This window comes from Suncus etruscus, chromosome 17 (genome assembly GCF_024139225.1).
Source record: "Suncus etruscus isolate mSunEtr1 chromosome 17, mSunEtr1.pri.cur, whole genome shotgun sequence".
NCBI lineage: Eukaryota > Metazoa > Chordata > Mammalia > Eulipotyphla > Soricidae > Suncus > Suncus etruscus.
In genome coordinates this window covers 22601713-22625137 of record NC_064864.1, presented here as the reverse complement: position 1 = coordinate 22625137, position 23425 = coordinate 22601713, and the positions used below count along the sequence as shown (strand labels likewise).

At 43.2% G+C, this 23425-nt stretch overlaps 1 protein-coding gene across 1 annotated transcript in view; it reads left to right on the top strand.

Annotated features, from left to right (window-relative positions):
• Positions 1-23425, top strand: part of MAPK1 (mitogen-activated protein kinase 1) — a 78598-nt gene that overhangs the window by 47277 nt on the left and 7896 nt on the right. Inside the window, exons 3-8 of the mRNA XM_049790714.1 lie at positions 1859-2048; positions 8211-8327; positions 11851-11965; positions 12632-12763; positions 16499-16608; positions 22339-22464. Coding sequence (XP_049646671.1) covers positions 1859-2048; positions 8211-8327; positions 11851-11965; positions 12632-12763; positions 16499-16608; positions 22339-22455 — 781 coding nt within the window. The 3' untranslated portion in view covers positions 22456-22464. The remainder of the gene's footprint in view (positions 1-1858; positions 2049-8210; positions 8328-11850; positions 11966-12631; positions 12764-16498; positions 16609-22338; positions 22465-23425) is intronic.

The window sequence follows — 23425 nt, the reverse complement described above, 5'->3', positions numbered from 1 at the left end:
CCAACAGTCTTCTTATTTAGGATCTTTTTTTTGGGGGGTGGGGGGTCACACCCGAGAGTGCTCAGGGATTACTCCTAGCTCCAGGCTCAGAAATCGCTCCTGGCAGGCTCAGAGGACCATATGGGATGCTGGGATTCAAGCCAATGACCTTCTGCATGAAAAGCAAATGCCTTATACCTCCATGCTCTCTCCGGCCCCTTATTTAGGATCTTAACATTACTGAAGAGTCCAATAGTAGATGGAGGATTAAATTTAGTAAACAGTATGTTCAAGGTCTGAACTCCCACTTTCTGAGAGAAAAGGCTCTATAGACAAGGAGGTTTTAAAAAAAGTTACAATTTTTTCTATACAAAATAGGAGATATTTATTTACTGCTTGCTGATCATTACCTTCTTCTAGTCACTTCTAATAACCTTGGAGTGACTTTGTTAATAGTGGTGTACTTGAAGGGCAGGCCAAGGAAGTTGAGATTTAAGATGGACCAAATCAATAACAGTATTTATTTTAGGTCTTAAGTCTCTGCTCCTAATCATCATAAGGAAGGTACAATATCTGTTATCTCACAATCCTAAGAAAGAATTAACTACTTAAGAATCCTTCAAGGAGGGCCGGGTAGGTGGCGCTGGAGGTAAGGTGTCTGCCTTGCAAGCGCTAGCCGAGGAAGGACCGAGGTTCGATCCCCCGGCGTCCCATATGGTTCCCCCAAGCCAGGGGCGATTTCTGAGCACATAGCCAGGAGTAACCCTTGAGCGTCAAACGGGTGTGGCCCAAAAACAAAAAACAAAAAACAAACAAGAATCCTTCAAGGAGAGCCCGAATGATAGCACAGCGGTGGGTTGTTTGCCTTGCACATGGCCAACACAGAATGGATCCCAGTTTGATTGCTGGCAACCCATATTGTCCCCTAGCCTGCCAGGAGCGATTTCTGAGCGCAGAGCCAGGAATAACCTCTGAGCGGTGCTGGGTGTGATCCCTCCCAAAGAAATAATCCTTCCAGGATTGGGTAATTTGCTTTACACGCAGCCAACCTGGCTAACCCAGATTTGATCCTCAGCATCCCATTTGGTCCCCTGAGCCTGCCAGGAGAGATTTCTGAGTTCTTAAGCCAGGAGTAACCCTGAATGCTGCTCAGTATGGCCCATAACACCCCCACTCACCCCCCCCCCACTCAAAAATCTTTCCAGGGCCTGAGAGTTAGTACAGTGGGTAGAGCACATGACTGGCTAGCCCATATGGTCTCTTGAACACTGCCAGGATTAATTCCTGAGTGTAGAGGAAGTAAATCGTGAGCATCATTCAGTGTAGTCAAAACCACTAACTCCTGGGGCTGGAGTGGTGGCTTAAGTGGTAAGACGTTTGCTTTGCACACACCTAGGATGGACCGCGGTTAGATTCGTTGGCATCCCCAAGCCAAGAGCGATTTCTGAGTGCATAGCCAGGAGTAACCCCAGAGCATCATTGGGTGTGGCCCCAACCCCTGCCCAAAAAAACAATGAACTCTTTTTTTTTTTTTTTTTTTTTTTTTTTTGGTTTTTGGGCCACACCCGTTTGACGCTCAGGGGTTACTCCTGGCTATGCGCTCAGAAATCGCCCCTGGCTTGGTGGGACCATATGGGACACCGGGGGATCGAAACGCGGTCCTTCCTTGGCTAGCGCTTGCAAGGCAGACACCTTACCTCTAGCGCCACCTTCCCGGCCCCAACAATGAACTCTTTTATAAAAGTATGCAAATTTTTTGTCATTTTTTTTTTCTTCATTTCACTTGTAGGCCTATTTGGAGAGAAAGGTTTCATTATATTTTCAGTGCCTTGGCAATATGATCCACGTTTTTGTGTGTTGACCTTAATTATCTAAACAGATATATAGTACAGGATCTCATGGAAACAGACCTCTACAAGCTCTTGAAGACACAACACCTCAGCAATGACCATATCTGCTATTTTCTTTACCAGATCCTCAGAGGGTTAAAATATATTCATTCAGCTAATGTGCTGCACCGCGACCTCAAACCTTCTAACCTGCTGCTCAACACCACCTGCGATCTCAAGGTTAGATAAGTTATTTACAATTTGGATAATAAATATTGGATAAAAAATTTCACTGGAGGGGCTGAAGCGATAGCATAGTGGTAGAGCATTTGCCTTGTACACAGCTGATCCAGGACTGAACTGGATTCTATCCTTGGTGTCCCATATGATCCCCCAACCCAGGGGCGAGCACTTTTTTCTGAGCACTTAGCCAGGAGTAACCCCTGAGTGTCACCCAAGTGTGGCCCAAAAACAAAACAAAATTTCACTGGAGTATTTTAACATTTACTATTATTTATATTTTAAATCACCATATTGAAGAGATAACTCAAGGGTTGAATGGAAGGCCTGGGTTTAATTCCTGGTACTACATGGTCTGCTAAGTACCTTTAGGAACAACTCCCAAGTATAGAGCCAATACTGTCCTCCCTCAAGTACCGCTAAGTGTCATCCAAAAATAAGATAAATGAAATTTCATCAGAAACATGAGACTTTTTTTTTTTTGGTTAGGGTTTTTATTGTTTTGTTTTGGGGCCACATTGTAATGCTCAGGAATTATTCCTGGCAATGCAGGGATCATATGGTATGCCAGGTATCAGACCTGGGTTGGCTGGCTGCATACAAAGCAGCCCACTGTATACTATTGCTCTGGCCCTCATGAAACATTTTTGTGGGTAAATGGAGCAAAGGCGGGACCAGAGTGATAGTATAGTGGGTAGTGCTTGCCTTGCACATGGTGGACCCTGGTTTGATCCTTGATATCTCATGTGGTCCCGCAAGCACAGTCAGTAGTAATTCTGAGTACAGATCCTAAAATAAGTCCTAAGCATTGCCAATTGTATGTGCTCCCCCCACCCCCCACCCCCGTAAAGGAAAGAGTAAGAGTCCTAGAGTTGGAACTAAGGAGATCACTCAAAGGACTAGAGAACATACTTTATACATAGAAGACCCAGGTTTGATCCTTGGTACCATATGGTCCCTCCAAAGTTGGATGTAACAAAATACAGAATTCTAGTTTTCTTCCTCTTCTAATCCCATTACTTCTTCCTCTTCAGAGGTGATCACTAAAATAAATTGGTTCTTCTTTGGCTTTTTTTTTTTTTTTTTTAGTTTTTGGGTCACACCTGGTAGTGCTCAGGTTACTCCTGGCTCTACGTTCCTGGCAGGCTTGGGGGACCATATGGGATGCCGGGATTCAAACCACCATTTGTCCTGGGTCAGCCGCTTGCAAAGCAAATGTACTACCGCTGTGCTATCTCTCTGACCCCTGTTTGTTTTCTTTTGTTTTGGGGCTACACCTGTTTGCACCCAGGGGTTACTCCTGGCTCTGCACTCAGAAATCTCCTGGCAGGCTTGGGGATTCATATGGGATGCCACGGATCAAACCCAGGTTGAACATGTGCAAGGCAAATGCTCTACCCTCTACGTTTTTGCTTGGCCCCCTGCTCAGCCTGTTTTGAATTAGTTTCTGACCATCACTGATTTTTTTTTAAGTGTCTGGGGAATTTGGGCCACTATCAGTGGTGCCAGGGGTTTTTCCTAACTCTGATGGACTGACCTCTGGCGATGCTTGAGGACCAAATGCAGTGCCAGGAATTGAACTCGGGCCAGCTATATTACAAGCAAGTTCTTTACCTATACTACTTCTCTGCCCACTCCTCCCCTCATAATTTTTTCCATGTCTGGTTTTCGGCTATGCCTGATGTTGCTCATGGGTTACTCCTGGCTCTGCATTCAGGAATCACTCCTAGAAGGTTCATGCAACCATATGTGGCATTGGGAATTGAGCCCAACTCAGCCACATGCAAGGCAAGTGTTCTACCTGCTATTCTATCACTCTGGTTCCTCAGTGATTGGGGGTTTGGGGGTGGGTTGGGCCATACCCAACGATGCTCTGGACTTACTTCTGGAAGGCTCAGGGGACCATATGGGATGCCAGAGATTGAACCTGGATATATTCCAGGTTGGCCACATGCAAGGTAAATGCCCTACTGCTGTGCTATTGCTCTGGCCCCTCAATGATATTTTTTAAATAATCCCTATTATAGAAACTCTAGATCTTTTATATTCTAGAGATCTCTTAAAAGCAAGCAGCATTTACATATAAATTGCACATTAGTAGGAACTAGAAATAAACGAGAGAAATGTAAAAGATGTGGAATCAGCCTGATAAAAGTGCATGTGAGATTGAGAACCAAAAAATTGTCTTGCTGGGTTTTTTGTTTGTTTGTTTGTTTGTTTGTTTGTTTTGGGGCCACACCTGGCGGTGCTCAGGGGTTACTCCTGGCTGTCTGCTCAGAAATAGCTCCTGGCAGGCACAGGGGACCATATGGGACACTGGGATTCGAACCAACCACCTTTGATTACTAACCTTTATTTCTCTGTATACTTGCCTTTTTTGTTTTGTTTTGTTTTGTTTGTTTTTGAGTCACACCCGGCAGCACTCAGGTTACTCCTGGCTCTACTCCTGGCAGGCTCAGAGGACCATATGGGATGCCGGGATTCGAACCAGTGACCTTCTGCATGCAAGGCAAACACCTTACCTCCATGCTATCCCTCCAGTCACTACTTGCTTATTCTTGTCTCTATAAATGGCATCATATAAATGGTATTTTCTAATGCGCTTCTTCACTTGGCATGTTTTCAAGATCCAGGTAGAATTGTTCAGTACTTATTTCCTTTTAGTTTACCTAATATTTCATTGTATATGCCTTGCAAGTGGCCGACCAGATTTGATCCCGGGCATCCTGTATAGTCCCCCGAGCACCAATGGGAGTGATTCATGAGTGCAGAGCCAGGAGTAACCAGTGAGCATTACTGAGTATGACTAAGAAAAGAAAAAAACATAATGTATATAATGGAATACTGTTTAAATTTAAGAAAACATGAAGTCATGCAATTTTTTGCTCTATGGATGAATCTAGAGTACCATGCTGAGTGAAGTTAATTAGGACAGGTCAGAATGATCTTTCATGTATGTTATTAAGAAACATAGGGAAGGGCCCGGAGAGATAGCACAGCGGTGTTTGCCTTGCAAGCAACCGATCCAGGACCAAAGGTGGTTGGTTCGAATCCCAGTGTCCCATATGGTCCCTCGTGCCTGCCAGGAGCTATTTCTGAACAGATAGCCAGGAGTAACCCCTGAGCACCGCCGGGTGTGGCCCAAAAACTAAAAACCAAAAAAAAAAAAACATAGGGAAGGGGCCGGAGTGATTGCACAGTGGGTAGAGCATTTGCCTGGTACACAGTCCACCCGGGTTCTATCCCTGGATTCCCATATGGTCCCCCAAGTCTGCCAGGAATAGTTTTTGAGCACAGAGCCAGGAGTATCCCGAGTGCCATCAGGTATTGCCCCAAACCCTCCAAAAATAAATAAAATTCAAAAAGAAACATAGAGAAATAATGAATGCCTAAAGGTTACATAAACTGAAAATTGGTGCCACAGGGTAAAAATCGTGTGTTGGGAGTCACTGGAATAAAGCTAGAGGGAAATGGACACACTGGTGGAGGATGTGGTACTAGAGTTTTAATGCATGAAAACCTACTATTTATGGTTTTATAAATTATGGTGCTTAGAATAAAATTAAAAATTAAAATAACGACCTGGAGGGATAGCACAGTGGTAGGGCATTTGCCTTGCACGCAGCCAATTCAGAATGGACAGTGGTATGAATCCCGGCATCCTATATGGTCCCCTGTGCCTGCCAGGAGCAATTTCTGAACACAGAGCCAGGAGTAATCTTGAGCGTTGCCAGATGTGACCCAAAATCCCCCCAAAAAAAATATTTTTTAATTTTTATTGTGACTGAAGTTCATTACACAAAATTATTTACGGTACATAGTAACAATGAATGAAGGGCATTCCCACCACCAATGTTGTCCTCCCTCTACTCCCCTTCCCAGCATGTCTCCCATATCTCCCTCCTTTACCTCCCCCAGAATACTAGTGTTACTGGTCTCCACTTTACAACTTGTTGTAGGTTAGGTATCCTGTTTGGTGTTCCAGTCTGGTCATTTTTTACTTACACTACTTCATATGACTGGTCCTGGTATCATCCTTTTCCCCCCTCAATTTATGAGGCTGAATGATTCAAGTTATGCTATTCTGTTGGAGATAAAAAGGTTAAGGAAAAGAGAAGGAAAAAAGTTGGTATCAACTACTTAAAAAAAAAAAAGGAAAAAGGAAAAAATCACCGAATAATATCCACAAGTGTGAAAAAGAAAAAAGTGGAAGAAAAAAGAGAAGGAAAATAATATATAAAAAAAAAAAAAAAACAAAAAAACAAAACAAAACCAGAAAAAGTGCTGGAGTGGCAGGGTTTGGTGTTACCCCACCTTTAAAAAATATTTTTAATAAAAAATTAAACTATGGAGGCTGGAGGGCGTAGTACAGTGGTAGGGCATATGCCTTGCACGTAACCGACTCAGGATAGATGGTGGTTTGAATCCCAGCATCCCATATGGTCGCCCATGCCTGCCAGGAGTGATTTCTGAGTGCAGAGCCAAGAGTAACCCCTGAGCGCCGCCGGGTGTGACCCAAAAACCAAAAAAATTAATTTATTAATTTAATTTAATTAAATAACAAGCCAGAGCGATAGCACAGCAGTAGGGTGTTTGCCTTGCATGCAGACAACCTGGGATGGACTCAGGTTTAATCCCCAGCATCCCCTATGGTCCCTCAAGCCTGCCAGGAACGATTTCTGAGCGTAGTCAGGATTAACCCCTGAGCACTGCTGGGTGTGGCCTAAAATACAAAATAAATAGGTAATTAAATTAAAATGACAAAGTCTAAGCAATAGCACAGTGGGTAGTATATTTGCCTTGCATGTGGCTGACCACATTCAATTCTCAGCATTTCATGGTCCCCTGAGCCTGCCAGGAATGATTTCTGAGTGCAGAGCCAGGAGTAATCCTTGAGCGCTGCTGGGTGTGGTTCCCCCCAATTAATAAGATACCTCCAAAAATAACTAGAGTTTTAAAAAAATTTTAGTATATGAAGCTTAGAGGTTATTTTTTAAAGCTTGACACAGTGTATTTTAACTCATGAAGAGAAAGAAAATGTTAAGAATCTTTTGAAAGATTTACTCATGGGACAGATGGAAGAATAATAGCAAAAAGTCTGGCAAATGTAGGTTGTGTACCTGTTCTTAGATGTGATGATCTTTGGAATACTTTTGGAGAGACCCTGATTTTTTTGGTGCTGTATTTTGTCCCAGAACAATTTTTGTCAATTGACATGAGCTAAACAGATTATGTTAAGTACCGGAGAGATAGCTCACTCAAGTGAGTGCATGTTCTCCATCCAGGGGGTCCAGTTAATTCCTAGAACAACCTGGTCCCCTGAGCACCAAAGAGTATGACCTCAAAACAAAATAAAACAGGCATCTATTGAAGACTCTTCCAAGCCTTTATTGGGTTGTCATCATTGCCTTTTACATTATTAAAAAGATTAAATAATAATGAATTGGTAGAATTTTCAACATATTATCTTTCACGTAGTTGTGGTAGTAACTACTTACTACCATTGTCTATACTTTAGTCTTTTTTATTTGGGGGGCTACAAGTGGTATGCAGGATTACTCCAGGCTCTGCACTCAGGAATCACTCCTAGCAGGCTCAGGACCATATGGAATGCTGGAATCAAACCCATCTCAAAGCAAGGCAAGGCAAGCATCTTACCCTACTGTCTGTCCAATGTGGGTTTTTTTGTTTGTTTGTTTGTTTTGTTTTTTTTTGTTTTTTGCTTTTTGGGCCACACCCTGTTATACTCAGGGATTACTCCTGGCTATGCGCTCAGATATCCCTCCTGGTTTAGGGGACTATATGGGATGCCGGGAGATCGAACCGTAGTCCATCCTGGGTCAGTTGTATGCAAGGCAAATGCCCTACCACTGAGCCATCGCTCCGGCCCCACTCTCAAATGTATTTTTTTTTTTTTTTTTTTTGGTTTTTGGTTTTTGGGCCACACCCGGTGACGCTCAGGGGTTACTCCTGGCTATGTGCTCAGAAGTTGCTCCTGGCTTGGGGGACCATATGGGACACCGGGGATCGAACCACGGTCCGTCCAAGGTAGCGCAGGCAAGGCAGGCACCTTACCTTTAGCGCCACCGCCCGGCCCCTCAAATGTATTTTTATGTTTTGATATTAAATTAGCATCTCAATAAAGTACTTTTTCTCTTTCAGATCTGTGACTTTGGCTTGGCTCGTGTTGCAGATCCGGACCATGATCACACAGGGTTCCTGACAGAGTATGTAGCCACACGTTGGTACAGGGCTCCAGAAATTATGTTGAATTCTAAGGTAAGGATCAAGGTTGAATGCAAAGAAAAATGAGAAAGTAAAAGATATGAACATGTATAGCAGTGGGTGTCCCTCTCAGTGTACCTGTGTGGCCGGCTCATGTCTGGTGATAACTAACAACATACCATTGATCTTTTGGGTTCTGGATTATGGTCTTTCATTCTCAGCTTGAGTAGTACTGTAGAATTAAAGGGTATGGTTTTTTTGTTGCGGGGTTTTTGGGTTTTGTTTTTTTTTTTTTTTTTTTTTTTTTTTTTGGTTGTTGGTTGGTTTTGGGTTTTGGGGCCACACGCAGCAGTGCTCAGGAGTTATTCCTGGCTCTGGGCTCAGAAATCACTCCTGGCAGACTCAGGACCATATGAGATGATGGGGATCAAATCCAGGTCTGTTCAGGTGGGCCACATGCAAGGTACCTGTCTGCTGTGCTATCACTCCAGCCCCTGTTTTTTTGGTTTGGATTTTGGTTTTTGGACCACACCCAGCAGCACTCAAGTTACTCCTGGCTCTGCACTCAGTAATTATTTCTGGTAAGTTCAGGACCATATGGGATGCCAGGGATAGAACCCCGGTCAGCTGCAAGGCAAAATGCCTTACTACTGTGCTACCACTCTGGCCCCTGGTTGGTTATTTTTTTTATGTCACTGAAATAATGTATGTTTGTTTCCCATCTGTTGTATATAGCCTTTCTGAAGTCTTACCTATGGTAGATTTCACTCTTGCTTCAGCCACTACTGTGAATCCATTATGATATTACATTAAACCAGTGGTTCTCAAATAGTGGAGCGCACCCCCCATCTGGGGGGCACGAGGCTCTGTAAATGGGGGCACATTTGACCTCGGTAAACACTGTCATAACAAGCTAAGCCCGTGTTTATATGTCACTGTATGTCCCTGAAGCTTATAGTTGCTGTGTCCTGCTTCAAACCCCACTTCGAAATGCTATGCATTGCAAAACTTGCTCATTGTAGCCATTAATCCAGACATCACCTCTGATTAAAAGATCAGCTCAAATTATTTTATATATTTTTGTTTTGCAGGTTAAAGTTTTCTTTAATAAAGATACTATTTATAGTCGCGCAGAGGGAGCGAAAAAATGTTTTCTTCTTCCTGGGGGGGGGGCATGACAGAAAATAATTGAGAAGCACTGCATTAGTCTATATCTGGTAGTGTGTATTTTTTTTTTTGGTTTTTGGGCCACACCCGGCGGTGCTCAGGGGTTACTCCTGGCTATCTGCTCAGAATTAGCTCCTGGCAGGCACGGGGGACCATATGGGACACCGGGATTCGAACCAACCACCCTTTTTTTTTTTTTTTTTTTTTTTTTTTTGTGGTTTTTGGGTCACACCCGGCAGTGCTCAGGGGTTACTCCTGGCTCCATGCTCAGAAATTGCTCCTGGCAGGCACGGGGGACCATATGGGACGCCGGGATTCGAACCGATGACCTTCTGCATGAAAGGCAAACGCCTTACCTCCATGCTATCTCTCCGGCCCCGAACCAACCACCTTTGATCCTGGATTGGCTGCTTGCCAGGCCAATGCCACTGTGCTATCTCTCCGGGCCCGGTAGTGTGTATTTTTATTATTATGCCTCTTCAGAAAGGTCAGAAAATTTAAAAATTAAAATACTACTTAAGGTGTCAGAGCAAAAGTACAGTGGGTAGGGCATTTGCCTTGCATATGGCCAACTCGGGTTTGGTCCTTAGCAACCCATGTGGTCCTCCAAGCCCACCAGGCATGGTTCCTGAGTGCAGAGCCAAGAGTAACCCCTGAGCACCTCTGGGTATGGCCTCAGAAGAAAACAAGTTGTCTTACAAAGGTTCATGCTCTGAACTTACCACACTGGCTCCTCATGGTTAAGTTTATTGTACACTTCACTGGCACAGAACCCACAGATTTTTATGAGACTTTAAACATGGATTTCATGTTTTATAGTAGCTCTTCCGAGGTTTTGTTTTCTTTTTTTTTGGGGGGGGGTCACACCCAGCAGCGCTCAGGGGTTTCTCCTGACTCTATGCTCAGAAATCGCCCCTGGCAGGCTCAGGGGACTAGATGGGATGCCAAAATTCAAACCACCCTGGCCCATCTTACAGAACTGCTTTTCTTTTTTGGTTTTTGGGTCACACCCAGCAGCGCCCAGGGGTTCCTCCTGGCTCTACGTTCAGAAATTGCTCCTGGCAGGCTCGGGGAACCATATGGGATGCTGGGATTTGAACCACCAACCTGATGCATGCAAGGCAAACATCTTACCTTCATGCTATCTCTCTGGCCCCTCTTCCCAGGTTCTTATAGTTATAGTTTAAGAACTTTTTATTTTTTTTTTTTAAGAAAATGTTCATTTTATTTTACTTTTGGCTCTGCACTCAGGAATGACTCCTGACAGTGCTTGGGGGACCATATGGGATATCAGAGATTGAAACTGGTTGGCCACATGCAAGACAAATGACATATCCACTTTTCTCTCTCTCCTTCTCTCTGGCTCCCTCAGCCCCCCCCCCTTTTTTGGGGGGGGCATACCTGGTAGTACTCAGGGGATACTCCTGGCTCTCCACTCAGGAATCGCTCCTGGCAGTGCTTAGGGAACTAGTTGTGATGCCAGGGATTGAACCCAGGTCAGCCATGTGCAAGGCAAGAGCCCTACCTATTGTACTACTACTCTGCCCTCCTTTAACTTATTTATTGGAGAGTTGGCTACACCTAGCAGTGCTCACAGGTTACTCCTGGCTCTGCACTCAGGATTTACCTTGGTGGTGCTTGGAGAACCATACGGGATGCTGGGGACCAAGCCCAGGTTGGAAAATACTCTACCCACTATTCTATATTTCTAGCTCCTTTAAAATTTTTACTTGGGGGCTACATTCAGCAGTGTTTGGGGCTATTCCTGACTGTGCTAGGAGGATAAACTGAGGTTTCTAACAGGTAAATCCTGCACTATAGGCTTTTGATCTAGCTTTCCAGCCCCATAACATCTTTTTGTTATTGTTTGTTTTGGGGCCATACCTGGCAGTGCCCAGAGGTTAGTCCTGGCTTTGCACAGCCAGGTGTGGCCCCAAACCAAACAAAAAGAAGAAACAGATGTCAATAGTTTAAAAAAAAAGGTAAGATCTATAGATATCCACACCAACTGCCTCACATTATCATCACTACTCCCAAATATAAAGGGATGAGAATAAAATAGAACACTAAAGCAAAGCATTATCCAATAGCCATAAATTACTTTTTCATGCTAAGGTTAAGGCGGGGATGGTGAGACATATGGGATGCCAGAGATCAAACCCCAGTTAGCCATGTACAAGGCAAGCGCCTGCCCAGTGTACTATATTGCTCCTGCCTTAGCCCTTCAACATCTTACATAAAAGCCAAATAAATTTTTGTTTCGCTATTCTCTCTTTACTTGAGAATTATATGGCCAAGAGTGGGAAATGCTAAAACTCCTGTTAACCATGCACCGCATCTGTGATGTAGGAAGATCTCACTATGTTATATCACACCAAATAACATCTATTTTTCTCCCTTTCTGTTGCAGGGCTATACCAAGTCTATTGACATTTGGTCTGTAGGATGCATTCTGGCAGAGATGCTGTCCAACAGACCCATCTTCCCAGGAAAGCATTATCTTGACCAGCTGAATCACATTCTGGGTAAGGTTATCAAGCACTCGGGAGGCTAGATTTATTTAATTTAATGCCCTCAATTTTCATCAGAGTCCCTTAGTAAATTAAGAGCTCTGGCAAGTTTTTGTTTTTGGGCCACACCCAGTGACTCTCAGGGGTTATTCCTGGCTATGCATTCAGAAGTCACTCCTGGTTTGGGGGACTATATGGGACTCCAGGGATCGAATCTATGGTCTGTCCTAAGTAGTGCGTGCAAGGCAAACACCTTGCCGCTTGTGCCACCGCTTTGGCCCTCTGACGACTTTATTTAACCTATATTGGACGTGTTTTCGTCTTCCTTGATTTAAAACATTAAAGCCTCTTGTAAAAACTTTTTTATACAAAGATAAACATTGGGGCTAAAGTGATAGCACAGCAGTAGGGAATTTGCCTTGCACACAGCCAACCCAAGACAGACCTGGGTTCAATCCCTGGCATTCATATGGTCCCCCAAGCCTGCCAAGAGTGATTTCTGAGTGCAGAGCCAGGAGTAACCCCTGAGCACTGCAGGTGTGGGCCCAAAACAAAAAGATAAACATAGGATGGGAAGATACTGTTTGCCAGGGTCCTTTCTGCTCCACTGCTGATAGTTTTGGGGTGATTTACCTTGATAATGCTTATTAATAGCTAATTATTTTATCTGATCCCAATCAGGTATTCTTGGATCCCCATCACAGGAAGACCTGAATTGTATAATAAATTTAAAAGCTAGAAACTATTTGCTTTCTCTTCCACACAAAAATAAGGTGCCATGGAACAGGCTGTTCCCAAATGCTGACTCCAAAGGTAAATATTATGTTGAATGTTTTTCTTTGACATAGATTTGTTTGTTTGTTTTGTTTATAACTTATAAGTTATTGTGTAATTAGCATGAAAAAGTAATTTATGGCTATTGGATAATACTTTGCTTTAATGTTCTGCTTTATATTTGGGAGTAGTGATGATAATGTGAGGCAGTTGGTGTGGATATCTATAGATCTTACCTTTTTCTTTAAACTATTGACATCTGATTCTTCTTTTTGTTTGGTTTGGGGCCACACCTGGCTGTGCTTAGGAATTGCCTCTGGAAGTGCAAAGGGGGGCCATGTAGTGTTGGAGATCTAATACAGGGTCTCCCACATGCAAATCATGCATTACAGTCTTTTGAGCTATTCTTTCTAGTCCCTTCTTGTCTTTTAATTTCTTTATTCTATAACTTGAATTAAGTCTACTTTTTTTTTGGGGGGGGGCCACACCCAGCGGTGCTCAGGGGTTACTCCTGGCTGTCTGCTCAGAAATAGCTCCTGGCAGGCATGGGGGACCATATGGGACACCGGGATTCGAACCAACCACATTAGGTCCTGGATCGGCTGCTTGCAAGGCAAACACCGCTGTGCTATCTGCCCTAAGTCTTACTTTTTAAGGATTCATAGTTTAAACGTATGCAGAACAAATTCTACATTTATCTTGTCATTAGATTGCCTATAAAGTCAGGCTTATTGAAGAATAAACTGTATAGTGAAATTCATCTGTTTTTAATATGCAGCTAAATTTTAAGCAAAAAATCTTATAACTACAGCTGCAATATAAATAATGTATTATTTCCATTATCCTAGAAGTTGCCTTATGCTCTTCATAATCAGTTCTTTCCACTGTTCTGTAGTTGCCATGCTATATATTACATGCTTGTACTTTAAATCTGGAAGTTATTGCCTTTTGACCACCTTTACACATTAATCTCCATCCTGTGAATGCCAGCAGTCTCTTCATAACTCAGTCTAGAGAGTATTAATTTTGGTTTGCTGTTTTTTTTTTTTTGGTTTGCTGTTTGTTTTGGAGTCACACCTAACTGTGCACTCAGGAATTACTCTTGACAGTACTCGGGATATTTGGGGGTGCCAGAGATTGAACCTGAGTCTGGTGTGTGTTTTTTTTTGGGGGGGGGAGGTTTTGGTTTTTAATAAAAGGGTTTTTTAAAAATATGTGTATATACATACATACATGTCTGTACATACATATATGTATATGTGTGTATGTATACATCCTCACTAAGCCCTGGCATTGCTCAGAGCTTACTCCTGGCTCTCCGTTCAGGGGTCATTCCTTATAGTGCTGGGGTGGGTACCATATGGAATGCTGAGGATTGAAACTGAGTTGGCTGCATGCAAGGCAAATACCCTACCTGCTGTGCTATCGCTTCAGCCCCAATATATATATAAGTATATATATATATATATTTAAATATAAATTGCTTTATCACAGAGTTGACATAGTTGATCATCATATATTTGTTTCTGGGGCCGGAGAGATAGCATGGAGGTAAGGCGTTTGCCTTTCATGCAGGAGGTCATCAGTTCGAATCCCGGCATCCCATATGGTCCTCCGTGCCTTCCAGGAGCAATTTCTGAGCCTGGAGCCAGGAATAACCCCTGAGTACTGCCGGATGTGACCCAAAAACCACACACACAAAAAAATAATAATATATTTGTTTCTAGGTTAAGTGGGAAAAAAGTACAGGGCCCGGGGAGATAGCACAGTGGTATTTGCCTTGCAAGCAGCCGATCCAGGACAAAAGGTGGTTGGTTCAAATCCCGGTGTCCCATATGGTCCCCCGTGCCTGCCAGGAGCTATTTCTGAGCAGACAGCCAGGAGTAACCCCTGAGCACCGCCGGGTGTGGCCCAAAAACCAAAAAAAAAAAAAAAAAAGAAAAAAAGAAAAGTACAGTAACAAGAAAATTTGAGGAAATTATTGTATTTTGCAACGAGGTCATGTCAGAAGATTTAGTTAAACCTTTGTTGCTAGTTGATCATTCTGTTTTCTTTTGTTTCTAGACATTAGTTGGCTTCAGATACATGTTGGCATCTAAATTGGTATGTGTATATATATATATATAATCAGAAGGATATACATATCCTTCTGCATGTAAGGCAAATGCCATACCTCCATGCTGTCTTTCCAGTCCCTAAATTGGTATATTCTTATGGGAATAACAGCATTAAAAAGATTGGAGGTGCCAGAGAGCACAGCATTAGGGCATTTGTCTTGCACACAGCTGACTCAGGACAGACGGTGGTTTGAATCTTGGCATCCCTGCCTGGAGCGATTTCTGAGCGCAGAGCCAGGAGTAACTCCTGAGTGCTGCCAGGTGTGGGGGGGGGGGGTGGGGGCGGGGTTAGGGGGTATGGGCTGCCGCCAAAAAAAAAATTGGAGTTGTAGCATGGTCTAGGAATTTCAAGTATCATTGCTTCTACTGCGGTTTTGTGGGGCTTTTTTTCAGTTGTTAGGGCTTCTGGAAGTACAAGAAGGGGGCCTGGGGAGAATGCCCGCCCTCAATCTAAAAATGTTCTGGTGATGTCAGCCCAAATATGAGCATACCTGGAGTTTTGGTCAGATAGGTGTCTCTGTAGAGAGCCATAGAGTTGTAATGAAGCAGGACCATTGATGAAGAGGTGATTGTGGTTAATAGTTGCAGCAAGCATAACTTGGCAAGCACATTAAAGTTTAGTGGTTTCAACTGAGATGTCATGTTTTTGGTGTCATTTAGTCTTTGCTTTGGATGAAAAGCTGTTTCATTCTCACATCCCCAGTATAACCGAAGCTCAGGCCATTTCCCCCATTATTTCCTTTTATCATCTTTCTTCCTGCCTTTATTATCTTTTCTCCTTCTTTTCCTTTCTAGCTGTGGGGTCAAGGGTGATCTAGACATTTCTTTTACTACATTACATTTTCTTTTTTTGTTTTGTTTGTTTTTTTGGGGGGTCACACCCGGCAGTGCTCAAGGGTTACTCCTGGCTCTATGCTCAGAAATCGCTCCTGACAGGCTCATACATTACATTTTCTAATACAATTATTTTATATACCATAGATAAGTGTTTGTCTTTCTTCTGGCTTACTTCACTCAACATATCTTATGAACCACATCTTTATTATCCATTCAACTGTTGTTGGATATCTAGGTTGATTCCATATCTTAGTCATTGTAACCATTATAGCAATGAATAATGATATACATACGTCCTTTGGAATGAAAGTTTTTAAGTTCCTGGGATAGATACCCAAAAGTGTAATTGCTCAGTCATATAGCAACTCAATTCTAAGTTTACTGAGTGAGTCTTGAGTTTTTAGAATTCTTATCATGAGTGAGATCACTTGGTATTTTTCTCATCCTTTTCCATATAAATAATTATTAATATCTACCTATATTGTGAGGGCCAAAGTGATAGTATGGTAGATATACTTGTCTTGCATGTGTCTGACCTAGGCATCCTATATGGTCACTCAGACACTGCCAGATATGATTGAATATAGAGCCAGGAGAAAGGCCCGAGCATTGTTGGGTGTGACTCAAAAACAAAAACCAATAGTAAAACAACAACAACAAAAACCTCAGAGATACAATAGACACTAAGTATGCTGGCCTTTCTCCTCAAGACAGTGCTTAACTCAATTGTTTTGTTGGTAAATTTACTTAAACAGGAAATGGAAAGTGGTCTAGTGACTACCATCTTCTTCTCACTACTGCAAAATCTTTCCCTTTTTAGCTCTGGACTTGCTGGACAAAATGTTGACATTCAACCCTCACAAGAGGATTGAAGTAGAACAGGCTTTGGCCCACCCATATCTGGAGCAGTATTATGATCCAAGTGATGAGGTAAGCATTTCTAGCTGCTTCTTTAGGGATGTCTCAACCAACACAAGCCTTTTCTCCGGGGCAAGGAAGGGAGTAAAATGGGCATATCATGCTAAGATTGTTTAAAGAAATACATGGTATTGGTACCTGTACTCTAAACAAGTTCATGTCTTCCATATCATGGACTAGTATTTTCAGCATAGCTTAAAATCCCTTCTTCTGTCTTAGCAATGTCTTGCAGGAATAGCTGATATAGGGCCAACAAAATGAATGGAAGAAGTAGAATACTGAGGGGCCAGAACTATAGTACAGTGGGGGTGGGGTACTTGTTTTGCATGCAGCCAACCAAGGTTTGATCTTCGGTACCTCATAATGATCCCCTGAATGCCACCAGGAGTGAGTCCTGAGCACCATATGGGAGGACACAAACCACCATCACCTCCCCCCCACCCCCAGAGGAAGTTTAACACAAATAGGGAAGGTACAAGGGCTAAAGATCTTTGTCATGACCTGTTGCAAAAGACCCATTAACCAGAATACCTGCCTTAGAGAGATGATTGCTTGCCTGCTGGGAGGGGCAATATCAAGATATAGAACAAGAGAAAGGATACTTCTGAACAGTTCCCATCATCTTTTGGTGTGTACCTCCCTGGGGATGGGAATGAGACACAAAAGCCTGCTGTGGTGGGGCTGGAGCAATAGTATAGTGTGGATTGGCACTTGCCTTGCACAGATCCGACCTCACCTGGATTTAATCCAAGGCATCCCATTTTGTACCCTGAGCGCTGCCAGGAATAAATTCTGACTACAGAGCCAGAACCACTGAGCATTGTCATGTATGACTTTAAAATAAACCCAGAAAAAGCCAAAGAATGTTGGACATCTAAGTAAAAGATGCCATATAAAAATCATACTATAGCTTTGTCCCAGTTTCTTGACTCTGTGGGCTCAAATTTTTTTCTTTTTTGGGTCACACCCAGCAGCGCTCAGGGGTTACTCCTGGCTGTGCACTCAGAAATCACCCCTGGCAGGCATGAGGGACCACATGGGATGCCAGGATTCAAACCAGCGTCCTTCTGCATGGAAGGCAAACGCTTTACCTCCATGCTATCTCTCCAGCCCTGTGGGCTCAATTTTAACTTTGTTTTTGCAGAATAACAAAGAACAATGTAGTATAAACCAACAGTTTGGATTTTTTTAGTTGAAACATATATAGTATATAGGCAAAATCTCTCGCACACTCTTGAGAGAGAGAACAAACTAACCAAGTATATCAAATTACAGTCATATGAAAGGAGAAAGTGACTACAAAGCTAAAATTTGACCAATGAAAGAGAAAGAAGGGGGCCGGAGAGATAGCATGGTGGTAAGGCATTTGCCTTTCATGCAGAAGGTCATCGGATCAAATCCCGGCATCCCATATGGTTCCCTGTGTCTGCCAGGAGCGATTTCTGAGCGTGGAGCCAGGAGTAACCCCTGAGCACTGTTGGGTGTGAACTAAAAAAAAAAAAAGAGAGAGAGAAAGAGAAAGAAGAATTAAAAAAGAACTATTCATTAATCACCTCTTTCATCTCTGTCCCCTTCTGAGAAACAATTCAGACAGCTTGGGAAGATACCTATAGGAAGTTACAAGCAAATAGATGACCATATTAGGTCTTATTAGATCTGTGAACTAAAGAAGTCTTAAGCTCTTATATCCTAATCTTGACTGGGTGATACCCCAAATTTAATGGGGTTGAGAAGATTAGAAGGATTATATAGACACCTTGTGTGATTCCACAGTGACCCTTTAGGGAAGTTTAACTGATATTTCTCTCATGGCCATAAATCCTTTGAAGTGATCAAAGTTTACTGCAGATTTAAATTTCTGAGTTAGGGCCAGAGCAGTAGCGCAGCAGGAAGGGCGTTTACCTTGCACATATGTGGCCAACCTAGGTTTGATTCCCCAGCATCCTATATGTATGGTCCACCAAGCCTGCCAGGAATAGTTTTTGAGCTCAGAGCCAGCTGAATGCAGCTGAGTATGACCCAAAACAAACAAGAAATCACTGATTTAAAGAGTTTACTTCCTTAAATTAGGCCTGATATAAGGATTACATGGATAAATTCTGGGAATGCCTGATTAGGGATCCACTTGTTGAAAGCTGGTATCATCATCAAGTTAGTTCTAACTTTGCATAGTTTAAGAATACTTAAAAATAGAGGGGGGGGGCAGGAAGGTGGCGCTAGAGGTAAGGTGTCTGCCTTGCAAGCACTAGCATAGGTTTGATCCCCCAGTGTCCCATATGGTCCCCCCAAGCCAGGGGCGATTTCTGAGCGCATAGCCAGGAGTAACCCCTGAGAGTCACCGGGTGTGGCCCAAAAACCAAAAAAAAAAAAAAAAAATGGTCTCAGCTCAAAAGGCTAGAGCACTTGCTTTACATGCTTTGCCTGCTGAAACCACAGCCCTGCTCTTTAGCACCATATCATCCCCTGAACACTGTTGGATATGGCCCCAAGCTCATCCCCAATCCAAAAAAATTATATATATATTGGGGCTGGAAAGATAGCACAGCGGTAGGACATTTGCCTTGCACACGGCCAAAATAGGACAGACTCTGGTTCAGTTCCCACCATCCCATGTGGTCTCTAGAACCTGCCAGGAGCGATCTTAGAGCGAAGAGCCAGGAATAACCTCTGAGCACTGCCAGGTGTGGCCAAAAAAAAAGGGGTATAGAGATAGCACAGTAGTAGAGCGTTTGCCTTGCACGCAGCTGATCCAGGACGGGCAGTGGTTCAAATCCTGGCCCCCCTATATACTCCCCCGAGCCGGCCAGGAGCTATTTCTGAACACAGTGCCAGGGTGACCCCTGAGCGCCGCTGGGTGTGACCCCCAAAGAAAGGTTAAAACAAAGAAATTATATTGACAAATTTCTTTTTTGTTGGTTTTGCGAGGTAGACTCGGCACTATAGGATGCCAGGGATCAAACCCTGGTCCACCACTGGCCGCCTTCAAAACAAGTGACCAAATAGGCTGTTTTCTCTCTTTAGCCCTTTTTTTGTGTTATTTTCTTTTGGGGCCATACCTGCCAGTGCTCAAGGGTTACTTCTGGCTCTGCATTCAGGAATTATTCCTGTCGGTACTCAGGGAATCATTTGGGATGATAAGGACCAAACCCGAGTCAGCCGTATGCAAGGCAAGCATCCTGCCTGCTGTGCTATCAGAGATCCTGGCCCTCTTTTTCTAATCATTGAGAATTTGTTGTTTTGGGGTCACACCTGGTGGTGCTCAGGGGTTATTCCTGGCTCTGCACTCAGAAATCACTCCTGGCAGACTCAGGGGATTAACCATATGGGATGCCAGGATTCGAATCACTGTCAGTCCTGAATCGGCTGCGTGCAAGGCAGATGCTCTACTGCTGTGCTATCTCTCTGGCCCCTAATCATTGAGTTTTTACGGAAGTTCTTTGACAAAAATAGGAAGTTAAAGTATATATTAGTATATATTATATGTAACATATAATATATAATATTATATATTAGTAACTTTCTTGGTTTTGTGTGTTTACTTGAAAGATCCAGAGGGCTAGTACAAAGGTTAAGGTGCTTGCTTTGCATACATCCAGCCCATTTCTATTTCATATACAAATACGGTTCTCCAGGTACACCACGAGTGAGAACTAGGAGTAAGCACTGAGCCCTGCCATTTGTGGCCTAAAAATTAAAGAGAGGAGAGGGAAGGAAAGAGGAACTTGTTCCAAAATTACAAGAACAATGAGGAGTCCCTTGTACTTATATTAATTAGTTATTGTTATTAACGTTTGAAGTATTTTCCTTCTCACATTTCTGTTTTTTAAATAAAATATGGTTTGGGGGCTGGAAAATATAGTACAGGAGTAAAGGTGTTTGCCTGTACATAGCCAACCCCTGTTCATTCTCTGGCACTATAATTAAATAGGGATCATTCTTTTTATTTTTATTTTATTTATTTATTTATTTATTTTGGATCATTCTTTTTTGTTTGTTTGTTTGTTTTTTGTTTTTTTTGTTTTTTTTGTTGTTTTTTTTTGTTTTTTTGGGTCACACCCGTCGGTGCTCAGGCGTTACTCCTGGCTGTCTGCTCAGAAATAGCTCCTGGCAGGCACGGGGGACCATGTGGGACACCGGGATTCGAACCAATCACCTTTGGTCCTGGATCGGCTGCTTGCAAGGCAAACGCCGCTGTGCTATCTCTCCGGGCCCTGGATCATTCTTTTTAACACACACATGGATGTTATCCAATATGACTTTTTTTTTTTTTTTTTTTTTGGTTTTTGGGCATCACTCGGTCCTGGCTTGGGGTCCATATGGGACACCGGGGGATCGAATCGAATCGCGGTCCATCCTAGGCTAGCGCTGGCAAAGCAGACACCTTTTTTTTTTTTGGGCCACACCCGTTTAACGCTCAGGGGTTACTCCTGGCTATGTGCTCAGAAATCGCCCCTGGCATGGGGGGACCATATGGGACGCCGGGGGATCGAACCGCGGTCCTTCCTTGGCTAGCGCTTGCAAGGCAGACACCTTACCTCCAGCGCCACCTACCCGGCCCCAAAGCAGACACCTTACCTCTAGCGCCACCACGCCGGTCCCAGCAACTTCATTTTTAATGATCCCTATAATGTTTCTTTTTTTTTTTTTTTTTGTGGTTTTTGGGTCACACCCGGCAGTGCTCAGGGATTATTCCTGGCTCCAGGCTCAGAAATTGTTCCTGGCAGGCACGGGGGACCATATGGGACGCCGGGATTCGAACCGATGACCTCCTGCATGAAAGGCAAACGCCTTACCTCCATGCTATCTCTCCGGCCCCCCTATAATGTTTCTTTATGAAAATAATATATAATATATTTACTTAGAAATATTTGACTGGTGGGCCGGAGAGATAGCACAGCGGCATTTGCCTTGCAAGCAGCCGATCCAGGACCAAAGGTGGTTGGTTCGAATCCCAGTGTCCCATATGGTCCCCGTGCCTGCCAGGAGCTATTTCTGAGCAGACAGCCAGGAGTAACCCCTGAGCACAGCCAGGTGTGGCCCAAAAACCAAAAAAAAAAAAAAAAAAAAAAAAAAGAAAGAAATATTTGACTGGGGGTCAGAGTGATGGCACAGCAGTGGGTCTTTTGCCTTGTGCTCAGCCAGCACAGAATGGATCCCCGTTCAATCCTGGCATCCCATATGGTCCCCGAGCCTGCCAGGAGAGACTTCTGAGCAAAGAGCCAGGCATGACCCAAAAACAAAAAAAGTTTTGACTATCATGGATTTTGATCATATAAATATTCCACCACCTCTACCACAGAAAATATTAGTGGATTTTTTTGTTTGTTTTTGTTTCTTTTCGGCCACACCTGATGATACTCAAGGACTACTCCTGGCTATGCACTGAGAAATCGCTCCTGGCCTAGGGGACCGGGGATCAAACCAAAGTCCGTCCTGGGTCAGCTGTGTGCAAGGCAAACACACTATTGCTCTGGCCCCAATGTTAGTGGTTTTTAGCATTTTGCCACTAAAATTTTTGAAAGATACTCTGGTATAAGTACAGAAGAATACTTGAAATATATTCAGTTTTCCTCATCAAGTGAGAAGTATGCTTTTAGGAATACAGTACATAAATGTTTATCTACTATCTGTCATGTTGTGTCAGTCATGTTGAATAAAGTTCAGGATCTAAGTCAAAGTCACTTTATGAATCAGTAAATGATAATCTTAACTATAGCAAATTTTCTTTTCTCTAAAATTTAGCCTATTGCTGAAGCACCATTCAAGTTTGACATGGAATTAGATGACTTGCCCAAGGAAAAACTCAAAGAACTCATTTTTGAAGAGACTGCTAGATTCCAGCCAGGATACAGATCTTAAATTTATCAGGTACTATGCTTTCCCCCATTAAAGTGTAAATTGAATCTAGGACCTTACAACATTCCATGCAAAGTTCTGTTTTACTAAACTTCATCCCAGACCATTACTTACAGCTTTAACTATATAAAAAAAAAAAAAAAAAATATATATATATATATATATATATATATATATATATATATATATATATAATAAACCCTAATGAGGAAGATATAATGCAAATTTTGTAGATCTGTGTGGAAGCTTTGAGAGTTTAAGTCATAAGGTGTAGCAGACATTGCAGTTTAAAAAAAAACTTAAAGGGCTGGGCATGATTCACACTGGTTTGATCCCAAGCACTGCATGCTAACTCCACCCCATTCCTCTCTACCATACTGCTGGGAAAATCTTTGTTTTAAGAAATGTCTGCAGGAACTAAAGTGATAGATTATAGTGGCTAGGGCATTTGCCTTGCACATAGCCAACCCAGGTTTGAATCCCTCATGTCCCATATGATCTTTCCCTGAATCCTCCAGGAGTGAACCCTAAATGCAGAACCAAGAGTTTGCCCTAGGGGCCGGGTGGTGGCGCTGGAGGTAAGGTGCCTGCCTTGCCTGCGCTAGCCTAGCACGGACCGCGGTTCGGTTCGATCCCCCGGCATCCCATATGGTCCCCCAAGAAGCCAGGAGCAACTTCTGAGCGCATAGCCAGGAGTAACCCCTGAGCGTCACAGGGTGTGGCCCAAAAACAAAAAAAAAAAAAAAAGAGTTTGCCCTAAGCACTAATTGGGAAACCAGAAAGAAAAATGAGTCCAGGGCCCAACTACTCTTTCTCTCTCCTTCCCCCACTTTTGCTCCCTGTCCCTTTCCCTCTATTAAAATCACAGTAAATATTCTCTTTCTCCCTCCCCTAAGCTTTCCCCTACCACTTCTTCTCCAAGGCCTGCTCCCCTTCAGACTTAGAATGAGTTCAGCAGGGGCCGGAGAGATAG